This window comes from Mus pahari, chromosome 13 (genome assembly GCF_900095145.1).
Source record: "Mus pahari chromosome 13, PAHARI_EIJ_v1.1, whole genome shotgun sequence".
Classification (NCBI taxonomy): Eukaryota; Metazoa; Chordata; class Mammalia; order Rodentia; family Muridae; genus Mus; species Mus pahari.
This window is the reverse complement of record NC_034602.1, coordinates 77,358,230-77,376,508: the sequence shown is the minus strand read 5'-3', so window position 1 is coordinate 77,376,508 and position 18,279 is coordinate 77,358,230. Positions and strand designations below refer to the sequence as shown.

Genomic DNA, 18,279 nt, shown 5'->3' with positions numbered 1-18,279 from the left:
CTGTTAAAGCATTTATAATCTGAGTTTTCAAAATACAAAGGACTAACCTTTTAAGACAGGACTAGAAAAACAAACACGCAAACACACAACCACCACCTTAAACTAAAGAAGTGAGCTCCTTCCTGATCAATGGCAATGTCTTCCCTTCGGATAGTGATGCGTGAACCAAGTCCCTGCCACAACACAAAATGTATTTCTAAAGAGAAGTTAAAACCATGTTGTATTTGTTAAAAACTCTATACTGGAATGTCCTGAAGACACACCATTAAATTCTCTTAACCAGTATGCGCGCACAAGTGTGCAATCCATTGTGTGATAATATTTATGTCCTCATCACACAATGCCAGAAGCAGCTCTCTTTTGTGGCAGGAAGAACACTAATTTTAAAATGTTTTCGCGACCAAAAGAACTTGCTTTTTGTTTTGTTCCTATTTAAGGGTTTCAGTTTAAAGGAGAAATAAACCTCTTCATGAAATTTAACCCAGACAGAGAGACAGACAGACAGACAGAGAGACACCCAGGTATGGTGGAGTGGCACTTGCCTGTATCAGGGACTCAGCTACACAGCATGTTTGATACACTAGCCCATCCTAGGCTACATGAGACTCTGCCTCTAAAAGGGTGAGTGAGGAGGAGGAGACAAGGCTCCAGGTCAATGAATGATTGTTGAAAATCACACAGCACAAACATAAATAAATGTGAATGTTCTAGACCCAGGATCCAATACCGAGTCTCCCATTATTTGCAGGGAATACGTTCCATGTTTTTCAGTAGATCTCTGAAACTAAGGATAGTTGTTTTATACTGTACAGAGTTTATTGTATACATTAGATACAGTAAGGGATCAATATCTGCTGGGAGTTCCTTTAATTCCAGGCAGACAGGTGGATTTGAGGCCAGCCTGATCTACAGAGCAAGTTCCTTGACAGCCAGGGCTACACAGAGAAATCCAGTCTCAAAAACAAACAACAAAGAGATCAATAACTAATTATAAAATAGAATCATTATATCATAATAAGGGTTAAATGAATATCGCTTGTTGCAAAACCACCTTCTTTCCCCATTTGCTTCGAGACAGCACAGACTGGCCTTGAACTTCCTACAGAGCTGAGGGTGACCATAAACTTCGGATCCTCTTGCCCATACTGCCCAAGTGCTAAAATGATAGGTTTTGCCACTACACCTGGTTTACCTCGTGCAGGCAATGGAGTCCAGGCGTTGTGCAATGCCAGGAAAGCCCTCTACAAACTGAACCACATTCCCAGCCCCTCAGACATCTTGTCTGCAGGGATGAGTCAGCCAGTAAAGTTCTTGACTTGGGAGCACAGGGAGCTGGATTTAGTCCTCAGGGCCCAAGTAAAACAGCTGTGCCCAGGTCCAGCAGTAAGGAGACCGAGACAAGCCAATTCCTAGGGCTTGCTGGACCATCAGTTTAGTTTAACTGGTGAACCCCAGGCCAGTGATTAACTGTCTCAAATACCAAGGTGGGCTACTCCATGGAACATCTCCTGTGGCCTCCACATGCTCATGTGGTGTACACACACTTACACACCTTATGTCTCTGAGCTTACATCTCTTCTTGCAATGACAGGAGATGATGGCAGAGCCTGCTGAGGTAGGCTATGGAGGGATTATGACATAGTGTCAGATGACAGCATAATGAGAGCTTCCCAATGATAATGATAATGATGATGGGAGGATAGCACCTACAGTGTGGGTCCGCTACACAGAGGTCCAGGCCCTGAGCTCAGGAGCACAAAGTTTCACCACACTGTTTAGTATGGCGTGAGGTTTAAAAGTAATAAATTGCTTATTTCTGCAATTTTTAACTTAATGTTTTCAGACTACATTTGACCTCAGATGTGTGAACCCCAAATGAGAAATCATGGCTAAGGGACAAATACTGAACTTCAGCTCAGACTGGTCACAAACCATGGCATGCTATCTTTCCATCAAGCAGCCTTTACTAAGCCCAAGAGGAGATCCGACTGGTAGCATCATGCCTGAACAATAGGAACGCTTAATCGACTGAACAAGAGGCTTGGCTAAGATCCCTTCTGGTTCCTCTGAAGCCTGTTCTGCTCACCCAGAGGACACAAGAGAGAGGGAGCCCAATGCAGTTACAACTTTTGGCAGGGTCAGAAAACCCTGATTCCTGCCTCATCTATCAGTCTGTGGCAGGGCACCCTTTCCTTCAGTGTGAGTGGCACCAGCCCATCAGATAAACACACAGATCAGATAAACAGCACTGAGTCACCACAATTGCTCCTTGTTCAAGAGGCAATGCAATTAAGCCAATAAAACACCTCTAAATATTTCAAAGTACTACTTAATATTTACAAATATATTAGCTTTACATAAAAAGGAAACATTAAGCCATCCATATAATGTACAAATCTTGACTTTTGAATGTATTTAGAACATAGTGATTGCCTCTAGTGTGTACAAGGTACTAAGTTCAGTCCCCATCATTGCAAAATATAAAGAAAAAAATTACCTTACTCTCATGTATACCGTAATTACAAGCTCTGTTGAACTATTTTTCTCATTTGTACTACTGTCAGTGAGAAGGGCAGACGGACATTATAGCCCAGGCTCTTCCTGCTCCCACAGCTTGGTCTTTCTACAGAGTGACTCTGAGCAAGCACAATGCACATCTCAGTTGGAAGTTACATTTCTCTTAAAGCAGATTGTGGTTCACACTCAGATGCGGCTGTTGCAAGACAGGTACTGACTTGTTAGGGAATGCCCCTGTTGTGTAGGATGGAAAATTACTCAACGGAATGATGTCACTTACTGAATTTCTGTTTTCTGTTAGGGACTTAACAAATGCCACAGGGAGCTCTTCTGAGCATCCTGCAAAGCAGATGCTGGCATCTCCGCATACACACAAGGAACTGGCTCAGGAACATGCAAAGGCAGGGGGCCGGTCTGCTCCTCCACACTGCTCTATCTAAGTGCTCCCACCCCACCCCACCCCGAAGCTGTGTTTTCTTTGACATTCTTCAACTTCAGGTGTTCAGACAAGGCCCTTGGAAAGATCCTCAACGGGAGCTTCAATTCCCTTATCTGAAGAGACTTTTTAAAAATAAGTCTTTTCAGTTCACACCCTAAAGTCTCCCAAACCATTTCTTTCCCCTGGCCACTTCAGTCCTTGCTGAGCCCAGGTTTTTCATGAAGGGCATTTTTCTGAGAAAGAGAGAACCCAGGGTACAGTTTTCCTGTTGTGTAGTGGCAAGGGCTAATGCAAATCCCTCAGGCACCATGACCGAGGCCTCAACTGGGGAAAGCTGGAACCCACCTCATTCCGTCCCCTTTTACTCAGGGGGATGTCTAAGTTAAGAACAAATGATACATGCAGAAGCAGGAGACAGGTAAACGAAGGGGGAGTCATCTTGTAAAATGACACACTGCGTTATCTTAAATAAGTAATTCATGGGCCAGGTGGTGGTGGCCATGGCACACGCCTTTAATCCCAGCACTAGGAGGCGGAGGTAGGTGGCTCCCTGTGAGTGTGAGGCCTACAGTCTGGTCTACAGAGTACATCTGGGGACTGCCAGGGCTGCACAGAGAAGCCAGGTCTCAAATAAGGACAACAAAATAAAACAACAACAACAAAATACCCAAAAAAGCAAAATAAACAGAAAGATCTACTTAAGTGCACAATTTTTTTTTTTTTTTTTTTTCTAGGCAGGGTTTCTCTCTATAGCTCTGGCTGTCCTGGAACTCACTTTGTAGACCAGGCTGGCCTCGAACTCAGAAATCCACCTGCCTCTGCCTCCCGTGTGCTGGGATTAAAGGCGTGCGCCACCACGCCCAGCTTAACTGCACAATTTTAATTCTGCAAAGAATTAACTAGTATCTGTAAAACGACTGCTCAGCTGGAGAAAGGGAAGACCAAGACTTACAAGGGGCTACCCACTTTCTCTCTCCTGTACTGTCTTTGGTTTCCAATTAAACTGCAATAGTAACAGTTTGCAGCCTTTTCTTTCAAATGTTTGTCTTTGTTTTCTGTGTGTGTACTGGCTGGTTTTGTGTGTCAACTCCAACACAAGCTGGAGTTGTCACAGGGAAAGGAGCTTCAGTTGAGAAAATGCCACCATGAGATCCAGCTGTAGGGCATTTTCTCAATTAGTGATCAAGGGGGAAAGGCTACCATCTCTGGGATGGTAGTCTTGGGTTCTATAAGAAAGCAAGCTGAGCAAGATAGAGGAAGCAAGTCAGTAAGGAACATCCCTCCATGGTCTCTGCATCAGCTCCTGCTTCCTGACCTGTTTGTGTTCCAGTCCTGACTTCCTTGGTGATGAACAGCAATGTGGAAAGTGTAAGCCGAATAAACCCTTTCCTCCCCAACTGCTTCTTGGTCATGATGTTTGTGCAGGAATAGAAACCCTGACTAAGACAAATTGGTACCAGCATAGTGGGGTATTCCTGTAACAACCTGACCATGTTTTGGGGAGGACTGTGGAAGGACTTTGGAACTTTAGGCTAGAAGATAATGTTGGGAACAGTGCAGAAGATGGAGGCCTGGCTTGTGAAATTTCAGAGGGAAGATTAAAGACTCTTTTCAGGGCCATTGGTATTTTGATTGTGAAGATTCTGTGGTTCTGGTTAGCTGGGGCTGAAGAATCAGCTGTGCTTAACAAGATACCAGAACTACTAAAGTGAAACCTTTGTATTACTGGGACTATTGATGCTGGTTAGCTGGAGCTAAGAAATTAGCTGTGATTAAGAGGAGACCAGCATCATTGAGGTGACATCTTCTGGGAAGTGTTTTCTGAGAGCACAGAGCCTGTGTTTCAGAGATAACCAAGGTTTTACTTGGTGCTGCAGCAGGACTTGGTAATGTGTAAGAGTCACCCAGGTGGTACTGGTTTTGAAGGCATGAAGGGGTCATACAGAACAGCTGAGGCTCATACTGTTCGAGGCCATGGAAGGCCATTGATGAAGGTGCAGCCTTAGTTGCAATTGATGGCTCAGGACTGAAGGGGTCATGCAAAGGACTTGAGGCTTGGCACCATGAAGAGAGCCTATGAGAGGCTGTTAGTGAAGCCTAGTTACAGTGGAGGACAGCAGTGTTTTGGAAATGCCAGTACCAAGAACAGCAGCAGCTGTGGAGTACAGGCAGCTGGAGGCTAGTAGACAAAGCCGTGTGCTACAAAGGACAGGGCTGGAGAAGTGACCCAAGTCCTTTGAGGAGCCCAGAAGATCGTGAGTTGGATTCCAGACACTGAATGGTTGGAGTCTGATTTTGCTTTTGATTGTGACTGTGCCCTGATATTTTTCCCTCTTGAAGAAACAAAGTATTTTAGTGGAGCCCACAGTTAAGAGATTTTTAATTGTATAAAGACTTTGAATTTTAAAAGATACTGGATATTTTAAAGGGATTGAACTTTTAATATGTAAAGACTGTGGGACTTTTAAAGTTATTGAGATTTTGGGGATGAATAAGAAAGTAAGGGTTGAGGCTTAACAGTGATGTGTTGGTGTGTCAAGTTGACAAGGGGTCAATTGTACTGGCTAGTTTTGTGTTAACTTGACACAAGCTGGAGTTATCACAGGGAAAGGAGCTTCAGTTGGGGAAATGCCTCCATGAGATCCAGCTGTAAGGCATTTTCTCAATTAGTGATCAAGTGGGGGAGGGCCCCCTGTGGGTGGGACCATCTCTGGGTTGGTAGTCTTGGGTTCTATAAGAAAACAAGCTGAGCAAGTCAGGGGAAGCAAGCCAGTAAAGAACATCCCTCCATGGCCTTTTCATCAGCTCCTGCTTGAGTTCCAGTCCTGACTTCCTTGCTGATCAACAGCAGTGTGGAGGTGTAAGCTGCATAAACCCTTTCCTCCCCAACTTGCTTCTTGGTCATGATGTTTGTGCAGGAAGAGAATCCCTGACTGAGACAGTGTGTGAGGAGTTTGCTTGTATCCATCTATGGCATGTGCACCAGTTTAGTTCCTGGTTTCTGAGGAGACCAGAAAAGAGCGTCAGACGCCAGGATCTGGAGCTGCAGATGGTTGTAAGCTGCCATGTGGGCGCTGGGAACCACAGCCAGGTCCGAGCCATGAGCAGCCAGTATGATTGGCCGAGCCATCTCTCCAGTCCTTGCTTGCCATGAGCAGCCAGTGTGATCAGCCGAGCCACCTCTCCAGTCCTTGCTTGCCTTCCATTTAAGACACCTCTTCTGCATTTTGTGCATTATTATCTTAGAGCCAGGTGTGGTGGCACATACATATAATCTCAAGCAGAAAGACCAAAATTTACATAGAGAATTTAAGGTCACCATGAGTCTCATAGACCTTTTTTAAAAAGGAAGGAAGGCTGAAACTATTACCTTACTTTAAAACTAAGATCACAAATATATGAATGACTAAATAGTATATTTAGTTTTGGTTCTGATAAACTTTATTAAAAGGGTATATATATATATATATATATATATATATATATATAGAGAGAGAGAGAGAGAGAGAGAGAGGTGTGTGTGTATATATATATATATATATATATATATATATATATATATATATATATCCAGCTGGGCAGTGGTGTCGCATGCCTTGAATTCCAGCATTTGGGAGGCAGAGGCAGGATTGTTGAGTTCGAGGCCAGCCTGGTCTACAGAGTGAGTTCCAGGACAGCCAGGGCTACACAGAGAAACCCGGTCTCAAAACAACAACAAAAAACCAAAACAAAAACAAAAAACAGGGCTGGAGAGATGGCTCAGTGGTTAAAAACACTGACTGTTCTTCCTTAGGTCCTGAGTTCAAATCCCAGCAACCACATGGTAGCTCACAACCATCTGCAATAAGATCTGACTCCCTTTTCTGGAGTTTCTGAAGACAGCTACAGTGTACTTACAGATAATAAATAAATCTTAAAAAACAAACAAACAAACAAACAAAAACTCTCCAAAGCCTTTCACTCAATATTGCACTTTTACTCTGTGTGTGTGTGTGTTTGTGTTGTACACACTTCTTCATGTGGAAGGTCTCTCACTGGCCTGGAGTTTACCAATTAAGCTAGGCTGGCTTGCCAACAAGCTCAGGAACACCCCTGTCTCAGGCTCCCTGCCAGGTCCAGTTGGTTTACATAGGCCCTGATGATTGAATACAGGTTCTTTGATTTGTAAAGCAAATTCTCTGCAGACTCAGCTCCACAGCTTAACAACATGAGGTCTGTACAGGGGCCCAGGTCAATCTCAAGTGTTGTTCCCAAGATGCCATTCACCTTGTTTGAAACAGGGTCTCTCCTTAGGCCTGAAGCTCACCCAACAGGCTAGGCTGGCTAGACAGAGCCCCAGGGATCCGCCCATCTCTCTGCAGTGCTTAAGACACGTGTTACAACACCCAGCTTTTTCACACACTCTGGGGATCAAAACTGGCTCCTCCTGCTTGGGTAGCAAGCACTTCACCTGTAAACTACATCCCTAGGCTCCCTCTCTCCATGGAGACAGGGTTTCCTGTATTTCAAGGTGGCCTTGAACACACTATGTAACTGAGAATATTCAGACCTTAACCTCTGGAGGCCACCTGACAGGTTCTAAGACCCCAGGTCTGCAATACCAAGGCTGCTTTACACTCTGCTGGGGATGAACAGGGGGCTCTGTGCCTGTGAGTCCTGCCGCGCCCAGCTGAGCTCCACCCCTCATCCCTCCTTTACTTAACATAGCTGTCTCCTGTTTTTAGTTCATTCCTAATCTGCACATAACAGCGTCTTAAAAATCATCAATTTGTGCAACTAAATCAATTTGCAGATGCTCATAAATTCTCTTTCCTAGTGCTTCTTTCTGGGCTTACAGTTTCACAACTTAAGAAAAGTATTTTCCTATTTCACTATCGACTGCTGGCATGAAAGGGTATCTTGAACTAGTTGTCATCATTTTACTACTGTACAAAACTATGACTATGTCACAGCCCCTCCCTCCCAATATCTTTCTTCCCATAACCAAAATCTACTAGTTTCTCTGCAGTTGTCAAATTTCTTCAATCTGAAGTTTACAATATGCTTGGTAAGCTCGTTGTCAGTTTGCAGATATTAACCAAAGATGACAATAAGCAATTATAAAACGATTAGGCCCAGGAAGCTGAGTTATCATTATTTTGTCAGAAGTGAATACCACCAGAGGACTGCAATGTCTCATCGTTACTTATTAAAATTAATCAGCTTAAGACCAGAAATGGCTTCCAGCTTGGGATATAGAACTGGCTTCATGGCTCAGTGGCAGCAAGCAAAGGCTTACAGGCACAGAGTGATCAGCAGCTAGCTACTAAGTGTCTGTGGAAAATTTATCCTCCCTTCACCTCGATTTGCTCAGCTGTAAAATGAAACTAAATTATCAGCTTTGCAGAGAACACCGCCCCATGAGAAGAAATTCACATGTTTTGCATATTATTTATAGATGTTGCTCAAAATAGTGCCTACCAAATACCAGTCTCAATAGATGCTTATTGGTATAGAAATGTAACGCTAAAGCACTCTCCATACACAGAATATTCTCCACTGTTTAAAAACTTCAACCTTCAAATTTTTTAAGTTCTACAAAATCAAACTAAAGGTATGTCTTAAGAAACAAAATTACAGCCGGGCAGTGGTGGCACATGCCTTTGATCCCAGCACTCAGGGGGCAGAGGGAGGTGGATCTCTGAGTTTGAGACCAGCCTGGTCTATACAGTCAGTTCTAGGGCATCAAGGATACAGGGAGAAAGTCTGCCTTGATTCTATCCGGCTTTTCCCTCCCAATCGTCCTTTTTGAAGGGGGTCTTGCTATGTGGCCTAAGATGGTCTTCTCTTATGACCCTCTCTGTCACAGCTTCCCATAGTACTTTTTCCATAGATATGAGTCCGGCATTAACACGTCCAGGGTAAGTACAGTGTGTTAACTACTGGAAATACTGAAGAAAAACAAAGATGACACGAGAAACAACCACAGGTGTTCAAAAAGTTCCAAGGACCCAGTCACATATGAACTAGTCAGTATTGTGTGTATGTATACATATGTATGTATGTATGTATATATATTTGATAGGCTATATATACTGTTCTATCAAATTTATGACTTATAGGTTTCATTCATTCACTCATTCATTCATTCATTAGCAGACATGATTTTAATGAGTGGAGAAGGAACTCTAAAAGCTGTTGCCTGAAAAGACAGGCCCAGTCTAGGCCGACATCCCAGATGCAGAAGGGAAGGTTCTTGGTGGAGTCCACCATCTCTGGAAACAATGTTCACAGGGAGTCTAATGGCTAACACACAGAACCTGAGCAATCTTGCCATTTAACTGTTGTCTGTTGTTCATTCCTCCCCTCCCCTCTCTTTTAAGACAGTCTCACTTTTCAGCCTTGGCTGGCCTGGAACTATGTAGAACATGGTGGCCTTGAACTCAGAGATCCACCTACCTCTGCCTTTGTCCATTCTTCACTAACAAATGGGAAACGCCGTTGGCTACTTCAGCATTAGATAAAATGAAGTATAAAGTGCCGGTACAGTCCTTGGCACAGAGCAAGCGGAGGCAGGGTCAGCTCTGACTGTTACAGTAAATGATTTCTGCTTCTGAGAATGCCCAGAACACAAACACGACTCTCTTCTCATGACGTCAGATTTGTAAGGATGGATGTTTACAAGAGTGACTCAGAAGAAAGCTAAGAGGAGATGTGGAGAGTAGAGTGTGTACTGTGATGCTTTTCAAGTTGTGAGGAGGGAAGGGTGGCGGGTCAGAATTTACCAAGTGTCACACTATAAATGACAGCAGAAGCAGAGGCGCCTTCGCAGAGTCCCTAAACAGATTCTACAGTGAAAGAATCACATGCTGCCGGACGTGGCACATGCTTTTAATCCTGGCACTTGGGAGGCAGAGGCAGGAGGATTGCTGAGTTCGAGGTCAGCCTGGTCTACAGAGTGAGTTCCAGGACAGCCAGGCCTATACAGAGAAACCCTGTCTCAAAAAAACAGAAAAAAAAAAAAAAAAAGAATCATATGCTGAACGACTTCTGCTTTCCCACGCCGCTTGCCCCACCTGCCTCTTTTCTTGTGCATGTGACAGGATCCCTGCTATTCCTTCAAACCATCCCACCTCTGCCCCATCCCCAATCGTTCCAACAGATGCTGAGTGTCTGGTCCACCTGGTACCAAACAAGATTCAAGCCAGAAATTCACCCTGGCCAGCAGCCCTGGGAAGTTTAGAAAGACTATGGACCTTTTCACAACTATTCAAAAATAGTGTGGTGCACCCCTGTAAGCCCGGCTGAGAAGGATGAGCGGCACGGGAACTGGGAAGCATACCTAGCAAGCACAGCACAACCATACGGCTACTGTCTCTGGACCACTGCTTTGTAGCTCTCAAAGTATTTCCTCTCGTACATTGTTTTTGTTTCTTTCTGTGCAGTGACTGAATCCAGGGCCCGGTGCATGCTCAGTATAAGCTCTAGCCCTGAGCTCTACCCTGGGCCCGTTACAATTCAAACCAATTATTGGACGCTTACAGTTAACTACAATGTACTGACTTCCCAAAACAAATTTGAAGGCCTGTACATGACCTACTTAGCATTATTGGGAGAAATTTTAGTATTAATAATGTTTGGGTAGCAGTATACTATTTGTAACATGGTATTGTTACAATATATGTAAAATTCATTAAAATGAGATTCTAAGCCTGGTTGTGGTGACTTAGGCCTTTAATTCCAGCAGAGGCAGGAGGATCTCTGTGAGTTCAGGAGCTCAGAGCTATATTGTGAGATACTCACCACCCACACATGCACACGCACAAACACACACATACACACCCTCATACACATCAAACACACAAACAAATATATGCAATGAATAAAAAAATGCACATGGGTATACCTGTCTTGTAATCTCTCCTACTCTTGGGAAATTTTCCTTACTTTCACCTATGTTTAGCTGGGTTGTGGTGCACTTTTAATCCCAGCACTTGGGAGGCAGAGGCAGTCAGAATTCTTTGAGTTCCAGGCCAATCTGGTCTACAGAGTGAGTTCCAGGACAGCCAGGACTACACAGAGAAACCCTATCTTGAAAAAACAAAACAAAAGAAACAACACCAACAAAACCATGAACCTGTTGCTGTCAATCACAAGTCTCATTTAACTGTCCCACATTGGTAGGCGCTAAGGAAAGAGTAGGGGAAGGAAAGGGGAGGGAGGGAGGAGAGTGGGGGAGGGACTGTCTGGGAGGGCAGAGTGCTACAGCTTGGACAACTGTGGAGACTTTGCAGTATCCAGAGGGTGAGCAGGAAGTGGAAAGTGAAAATAAAGGAAACAGCGGAAGGAGAGAAACGGGGGCCTGATTTAGCTGCCCACACCTCCAAAGCTCAGGATATCCCGAGTCATTTCAGCTGTGTGTGGACACCACCACCTGCACGCTGACTCTCCTAGGGTGGACCCCAGTTCTCTAGTTGACCCATTTTTCCCTCTTTGGTATGGGTGCATTTGTATGTTATATGCCATGTGACTAGATAGCATTTAATGGACCAGAAAATGGTTTTGCTTTGTTAACACAGTTGAAAATGAACGGAACAATGAATCCCAGTACTGCTACCAGGACATCGATCTACAATGTACTATGAAGAAGCCATTCTTTAAAAAAGTCTCAGTCAGATGTGGTAGCACATGCCTGTAGCCAACCTCAGTGTTTAAGAGGTACAGGCAGGAATGGGTCAATTTCAAGCCAGCCTGGACTACAGGAGACCCTTGCTAAAAAAATACAACAAAACAAAACAAGTTACAAATCAACCTGTTTCCAAAAAATGGGCATGTTCTGATGAGCTAACTGTTCCTCTAAAAACCCTAGTTTAGGCAGACAGTTCTGTATCTACAAAATAAAGTATTTCTACCTTTTCAAAATGTAGAAAAGCATACAGGCAGTTTGAACTACAGACAATTAATATATACTCAACTCCTAATTAGGTTTATTTTTTAATGTCTATGAATGATTAAAAAACAAGAAATGGGGCTAGAGAGACGGTGCTGGCTGCTCCTGCAGAGGACCCAGGCTCGATTCTCAGCACCTACATAGCAGCTCACCACTGTCTGGAACTCCAGTCGCAGAGGCTCTGATGTCCTTTTCTGGACTCTTTGGATTCTACTCATACACATGGTTTAGACATAGATGCAGGTAGGATACCCATACCCATAATATAAAAATGAAAAAATCTTTTTAGAAAGAGAGGGAGCGATAATAACATATATTCATGGAAGACAAACTACTATTTGTGTAAAATCTGTATACACACACGAAACCCTAAACATAAAACTGGTTTGCTGTGCCTAAACACCCATTCTGGGACATATTTATAAGTCTAAAGGTTCCCTGCAGACATTCTGGATTTGCAAGTGCATGCAAGAGAATCAAGTTAATCTCCCTGTCTATCATCAGCACAGTGATGATTTTGTATATGCTTGACCCAGGAAGTGGCACTATTGGGAGGTGTGGCCTTGTGGGCGTGGGCTTTAATACCATTGTCCTAGCTGCCTGGAAGTCAGTCTTCTGCTAGCGGCCTTTAGATGAAAGATATAGACCTCTTTAAATGAAGATGTAGAATCTCTTCCTGCACCATGCTTGCCTGGATGCTGCCATGTTTCCACCTTGATGATAAAGGACTGAACTGCTGAACCTGTAAGCCAGCCCCAATTCAATGTTGTCCTTTATAAGAGTTGCCTTGGTCCTGGTGTCTGTTCACAGCAGTAACACCCTAAGACAAGCACCATCCAGGAATCCAGGAGCCAACCATGTCCTGGTTGGGTGTTCTTTGAAAAAGGTACTCACAGTGTCTCTCTTGAGATTCTCCCCCACCCCTTTTGACCCCTCTTCCAGCCCCCTTTCAGTCTCAAACAGGCGCACACAAACACAGGGTGAGCGTGATTTCCCTGGGAGTGAGAGGCACTTTGTGTACTGCTCTTTTTGTTTCGTTTTGTTTTGTTTTTCGAGACAGGGTTTCTCTGTGTAGTTCTGGCTGTCCTGGAACTCACTCTGGAGACCAGGCTGGCCTCAAACTCAGAAATCCGCCTGCCTCTGCTTCCCAAGTGCTGGGATTAAAGGCGTTTGCCACCACTCCCGGCTGTGTACTGGTCTTATTGGAAGAAAATGACAAATGAGATATGGGTTCTTTGTTTGGCTTCATCTTAAAGGTGTGGCGCTCACCTTTAGTCTCAGCACTCTGGAGGCAGAGGTAGGCAGATCCCTGAGTTCCAGGCCAGCCTAGTATACAGAAAAAAAGAATTATTACAAACAGAAACAATGTTCAGCCTTCTGACTTTGCTACACAACTTTGCCATTTACAAAGTCGTTGCTGAAGAACTATGTAATCAAGTAAATAGATGAACCAATCAACTAACCAAAAAACAACAATAAAATAACTAGGCCAGCAAGATGCTCCAGCAGGTAAAAACAAGCCTGATGACCCGAGTTCAACCCTTGCAACCCACAATGGGAGGAAAGAACATCGTAAAGCTGTCCCCTGGCCTCTACACGAACGGCCACGTACACATGGCTATACACACTAGGTTACTTGTCCCCTTTTGTTACTGTAAAATACCGTGACAAAAGTGACGTCGGGGAGAAAGGGTTTCTCTGGCTTACAATGGCAGGTGAGAGTCTATCACTGTGGGTCAAGGGAAGAATCTGAAGCAATTAGTCACACACAGTTGACACAGGCCTTCTGTGTTCTGCATGTTCTCCAGACTTACAAAGTGCAAGATCCTGGCAGGGAATGGCGTCCCTACAGTAAGAAGGTCCTCCTGCCTCTATCGTGTAATAAAGGTAACACCTCACAGGCATGCCCATATGCCAACTTGACAGACATAGTCATTCACTGAGACTCCTTTCCCAGGTGACTCTAGACTGTGAGAAGTTGATAATTAAAACTCATCGTGCCCCCTCCAAAGTTGGTTTACACCTTTGTGCTGACTACTCACAGATCTATAATGTTTTAACAGAAAGAGGAAGACACTTAACGTCAACTGCAAAACAGCTGATCAGAAATCACAGAAGAGAGAAAAAAGAGAGAAAAAGATACCATGAAAGATGAATTTAGCTGCATATGACTGTTTGAAAAAGTCCTGAAAGTTCACCCACTTCAAAAGTGTGGTGTCATGTGACATTGACCATGGTGGGGTGTGGGTGGGGGGGGGCCACAGAACAGAAAGGCACTTTGCATGTTGAGTGCTTTCATCATAAAACATGGGAGCAATGGCGGCAGATCTATGTGCTAGCTGTGATTTTTATACAATCAACTTTCAAAAGTACAGTAGAGAAAATAAAACTTAAGAGCGAGAGTATAACCAGACATGGTGGTGCATGCCTTTAGTCCCAGCACTCAGGAGGCAGAGGCAGGTAGATCTCTGTGAGTTCTAGGCTAGCCAGAGCTGCATAGTGAGATCTTGTCTCAAGGGGAAACAAAGAACTGGGGTATAAAAACCAAACAGATTAGCAGGAAATATTTGGAAAAATACGAGAATCCATTATGGCCTATCAGAAGCCTTCTCTCAGCTCTTTATAAGCATTCTTATGCCATATGTTACCACAAACCCTACAAACCTTTAGGCTAGGTTACCTCTTCTGTTTGGATTTTTTTTTTTTTGTACTTACACTGTCATTTAACAACAAAGTTCCCCAATTCAAGCTATGTTAAAAAAAAAAAAAATCAGCACAAGACAAAGGTAGTGGGGTGTGCCTGGAATCCCACTGCGGAGGGAGAAACAAGAGATTAGGAGAACTACATCATTCTTGGTCACAAAAGCTGAGGCCACCCCTAGCTAAATGAGAGCCTGCCTCAAAAAAACAGGCGTGGAAGAACAGTCACAACTGTAAAAACAAAGCCATACTATCCCAACACAGTGTTAAGGTTAGTCCGTTACACATGTTTGGTACATGCATCGGGAAGTTTAAATTGGGTCCTGAGGGCGGGGTTGCACACACTTACAAATCCCAGCATCCTAGAGGCTAAGGTCAGAAGACAACTTCAAGGCTAATCTGGACTGTCTGGCAAGACCGTGTCTAAAAGAGAAAGAGAGAGAGAGAGAGAGAGAGAGAGAGAGAGAGAGAGAGAGAGAGAAAGGGTTCTAAGCTGAGCTCAGCTACCACACAGTCACTCAGGGCTGAGTCTGACTTCACTTGCTGTCCTGGTAAGAGAAATGGAAATGAAAAGCAAGGACTGGAGAGATGGCTCAGCAGTTAAGAATAATGGTGGTTCTTCCAAAGGACCTGGGTTCAATTCCCAGCACCCACTAGGCAGCTCACAACTGTCTGTGATTGGAGTTCCAGAGGATCTGACACCCTCACACAGAGATATATGCAGACAGAACACCAATGCACACAAAACAAATGAATAATAAATAATATATTACAAAAAGAACAAGGAGACTTTTAAAACCCAGCAGTCAGGAGAGTTCCAGTGATCCAGAACATTACAGATTACAGAAAGCAGAGTTAATACTGACTCTGCAGGGGAACAAGGGAGTATTTTTATGCATATTTTTTTAACATTTGCATGGGTTCTAAAGTAACAACAAAAATCATGTGAAAACAAAACTCAAAAGAAATACTTTAACTTAATTTGAAGTCTGAATAATGTATTCGGCGATGGGCTGGAGATCTGGCTGACTGGCTAAGAGTGTAGGGATGTTTCAGAAGACCAGAGTTTGGGTCCCAGCATCCACATTAAGCAGCTCAAAGCTGTCTGTAACTCCAGAGGGATCCAATGCCTCTCTGGCTTCTGAAGGTGCTGGCATTCATCCCCCCCCCACCCCGCCCCCAACACACACAATGCAATTAAAATAGAACTAAATCTTTTTAAAAGTGTGGTGCACGATTTTCATCCCAGTGTGTTCGAGGCAGAGGCAGGTGGATGGATCTCTGTGAGCTCCAAGTCAGAGAGTTCCAGGGCAGCTACTGCTACAGATCTAGGTAGTGAGGCACTGGCCCCCCGCCTCCCCACATCCCCCACAAAAGGATGTAGCCAGTATCTTTTCGCTAGACTGCACTGTCAATGAGTAGTCTGTAAAAGCAGCGGAGGAAGGAGTCATGTTTTCTACCTTGAACTATTACAAAGTAAGTCGATCCTAAGCTGTTTATGCGCTAACAAGTCATTGCTAGTACCATGCCGCCACAGTATAAGAGCACACTCAGGATTGTGGTGACCAAGTGTTTGCCTGGTGTGAACAAGGTTCAACCCCAGGGGTTTGAATCTTCCCTCTCTATTGTGATCACATTTAGCTCCAAATTTCTAATAATACTTAAAAGTAAATAAAGCCAATCTTTACTGAGCAGAAAAAAAAAATCAAACAAATTAAGTAGGATTCAAATAGTCCCTACAATTGATACTACTAGCCAACAGATGAAAAAAAAAAAAAAAACTATGTCAAGCATGTAGTTATTGCACAGAGCTGTTGTTAAAAAAGCACCACCTTCATTCTGTAGTGATGTGGTTATAATAAGAATTTACTGAAAAGGAACAAAAGAGGTGATTCCTTTGAAATGAAAAGTATTCAGAGCGGAGAATCTGCTTATCTTTACCTCTGCTGCTCAAAAGAACGCCTATCAGAGCTCTCCTATGTGGAGATTAGAGCACACAACTCAAAGAAAATGTTATTTTTGCAAGACTCAAGCAGGTCTATCTAGGACCACGTTTTAGGTAAGAAGAGAGCTAACACTGGACTTCTCCTAGCTGAATCTGGCACTTCCTTCCGGCTAACCCTACACACAGCATCTGATCAGTTTGGACCTCTGGTGTTTGATTAAAGAGCTCAGTCATGGAAGACAAGGAATCTGGGTCATGCTTGCTTCATAAAACTGTTACTGAAAACAAATCATGCAATTAGTCTAATCTTCAGCTTCCTCGGCTGAAAAGGGGGTTGGGAGACTTGACAGTGTTGGTAATCGTGGTGCACGCACACAGGAGACATTCAACAAATGTTTATCTTTTCCACAGCGTTGGATGGGGAGGCAGAAAAAGCCAAGTCGGTTTCTTGGCAGCAGAGAGCTGTCAAACCAAGTTCTGTATCAGCGAGCTTTAAAAATAAGGAGGGAGGGGAGCCTCACTTACCCCCGGGCAACTTTCCCTCCCTTTTCAGAATTCCTACCTATAGCAAGGCATTTGGCATTTACAGCTTCCTTTAAGTTGTCAGAGGTCTTTTGATAATCTTAAAGTCTTGTCTTTTTAAACCATCCCTGATACTCCAGTCCTCTCATTACATACACTCACAGACCTGCTCAAGGACAACAACAATAAACATTTGTTGCTTAAAACGGCACCGATGGAGGCTCGCTGCTTTTGGGGGGCCAGAGTGTGGCCATGGCTTTAAGGCGTGGAAGCGTCTTTCTGACAAAAGACACAACACTGGGAGGTGCCCTTCCCAAGCCACACTTTCCCTTTCCTTCCTCTCGCATACCTCGGGACCATTTCTTTTCTTACTTGGGTGGGGTGGGGGGTGAGGGTCACCGCTTTCCCTCATGGGTTTTGGGGGGACGCTCACAGAAATCCCCCTGGTTCGGCCGAGGCCGCAGGGCGGCGGCGCGGCAGCCACACCTACTTGGCCACCGCGGCTGGGAACCGGTGGGGGCGCGTCAGCCGGTCCCGGACGCCAGCTCCGCGGTTCCTCCGGGAAGGGCGCCAGTGCGCGGCGCCGCCGGCCGGCGCCAGGGGACGCCGCGGCCCCGGCACGTGGAGGCCGAGGGGGAGCGAGCTGGCGGGGCCGCGGCCTGGGGCGACCGAGGGGTGGACACCGCCGAGGGACACGCCGCCGCCCCCGCCCCCGCCCCCGCGCGCGGACCCCACCCCCGGCCCGCGCGGCTCCGAAACCCGGCGAGAGGCGGAGCTCCACTGAGCCCGTCCTGCTCGGCCCGCCACCGCGTCCCCGTTCCCGTGCCCAACACTCACGGTGCTTGCCTCCGCCGCCGCTGCCGCCGCTCGGGTAGCTCAGTAGCAGGAAGGGCAGCGGGGAGCCGGGCGACGGCGGGGTCCTCCAGGCGCGCTGCGGTGGCGGGCGCGCTGTGAAGCCCGCGCCTCCATCGCCCGGGTAGAGAAGGAAGAAGGGGGCGGCCACCGGCGAGTCCGGCTCCGAGGGCCCCGCCTCGTCCTCCTGGTCCGCGCCGCGGGCGGCAGCGCCGCGCGGCTCCTGCGGCTCCGAGGGGCGCCGCTCCCCGCCCCTCTCCGGCTCTTCGCCGCAACTTTCAGCAGCCGCGCCGGGCGCCGGCGACTCTGCCATCTCGCTCGCGGCTTCGCGGTGCTGCCGCCTCGCCAGGCCTGAGCCCGAGGCTCACGGCGAGG

General features: G+C 45.5%; 1 protein-coding gene across 2 annotated transcripts in view; it reads right to left on the bottom strand.

Moving 5' to 3' along the window:
• The window catches only part of Rufy3 (RUN and FYVE domain containing 3), a 78,724-nt gene extending 60,445 nt beyond the window's left edge, over positions 1-18,279 (bottom strand). Inside the window, exon 1 of one of the 2 annotated variants that reach the window (XM_021210487.2) lies at positions 17,890-18,279. In XM_021210487.2, coding sequence (XP_021066146.1) covers positions 17,890-18,217 — 328 coding nt within the window. In that variant the 5' untranslated portion in view covers positions 18,218-18,279. The remainder of the gene's footprint in view (positions 1-17,889) is intronic. The other variant, XM_021210488.2, reaches the window with a different exon arrangement.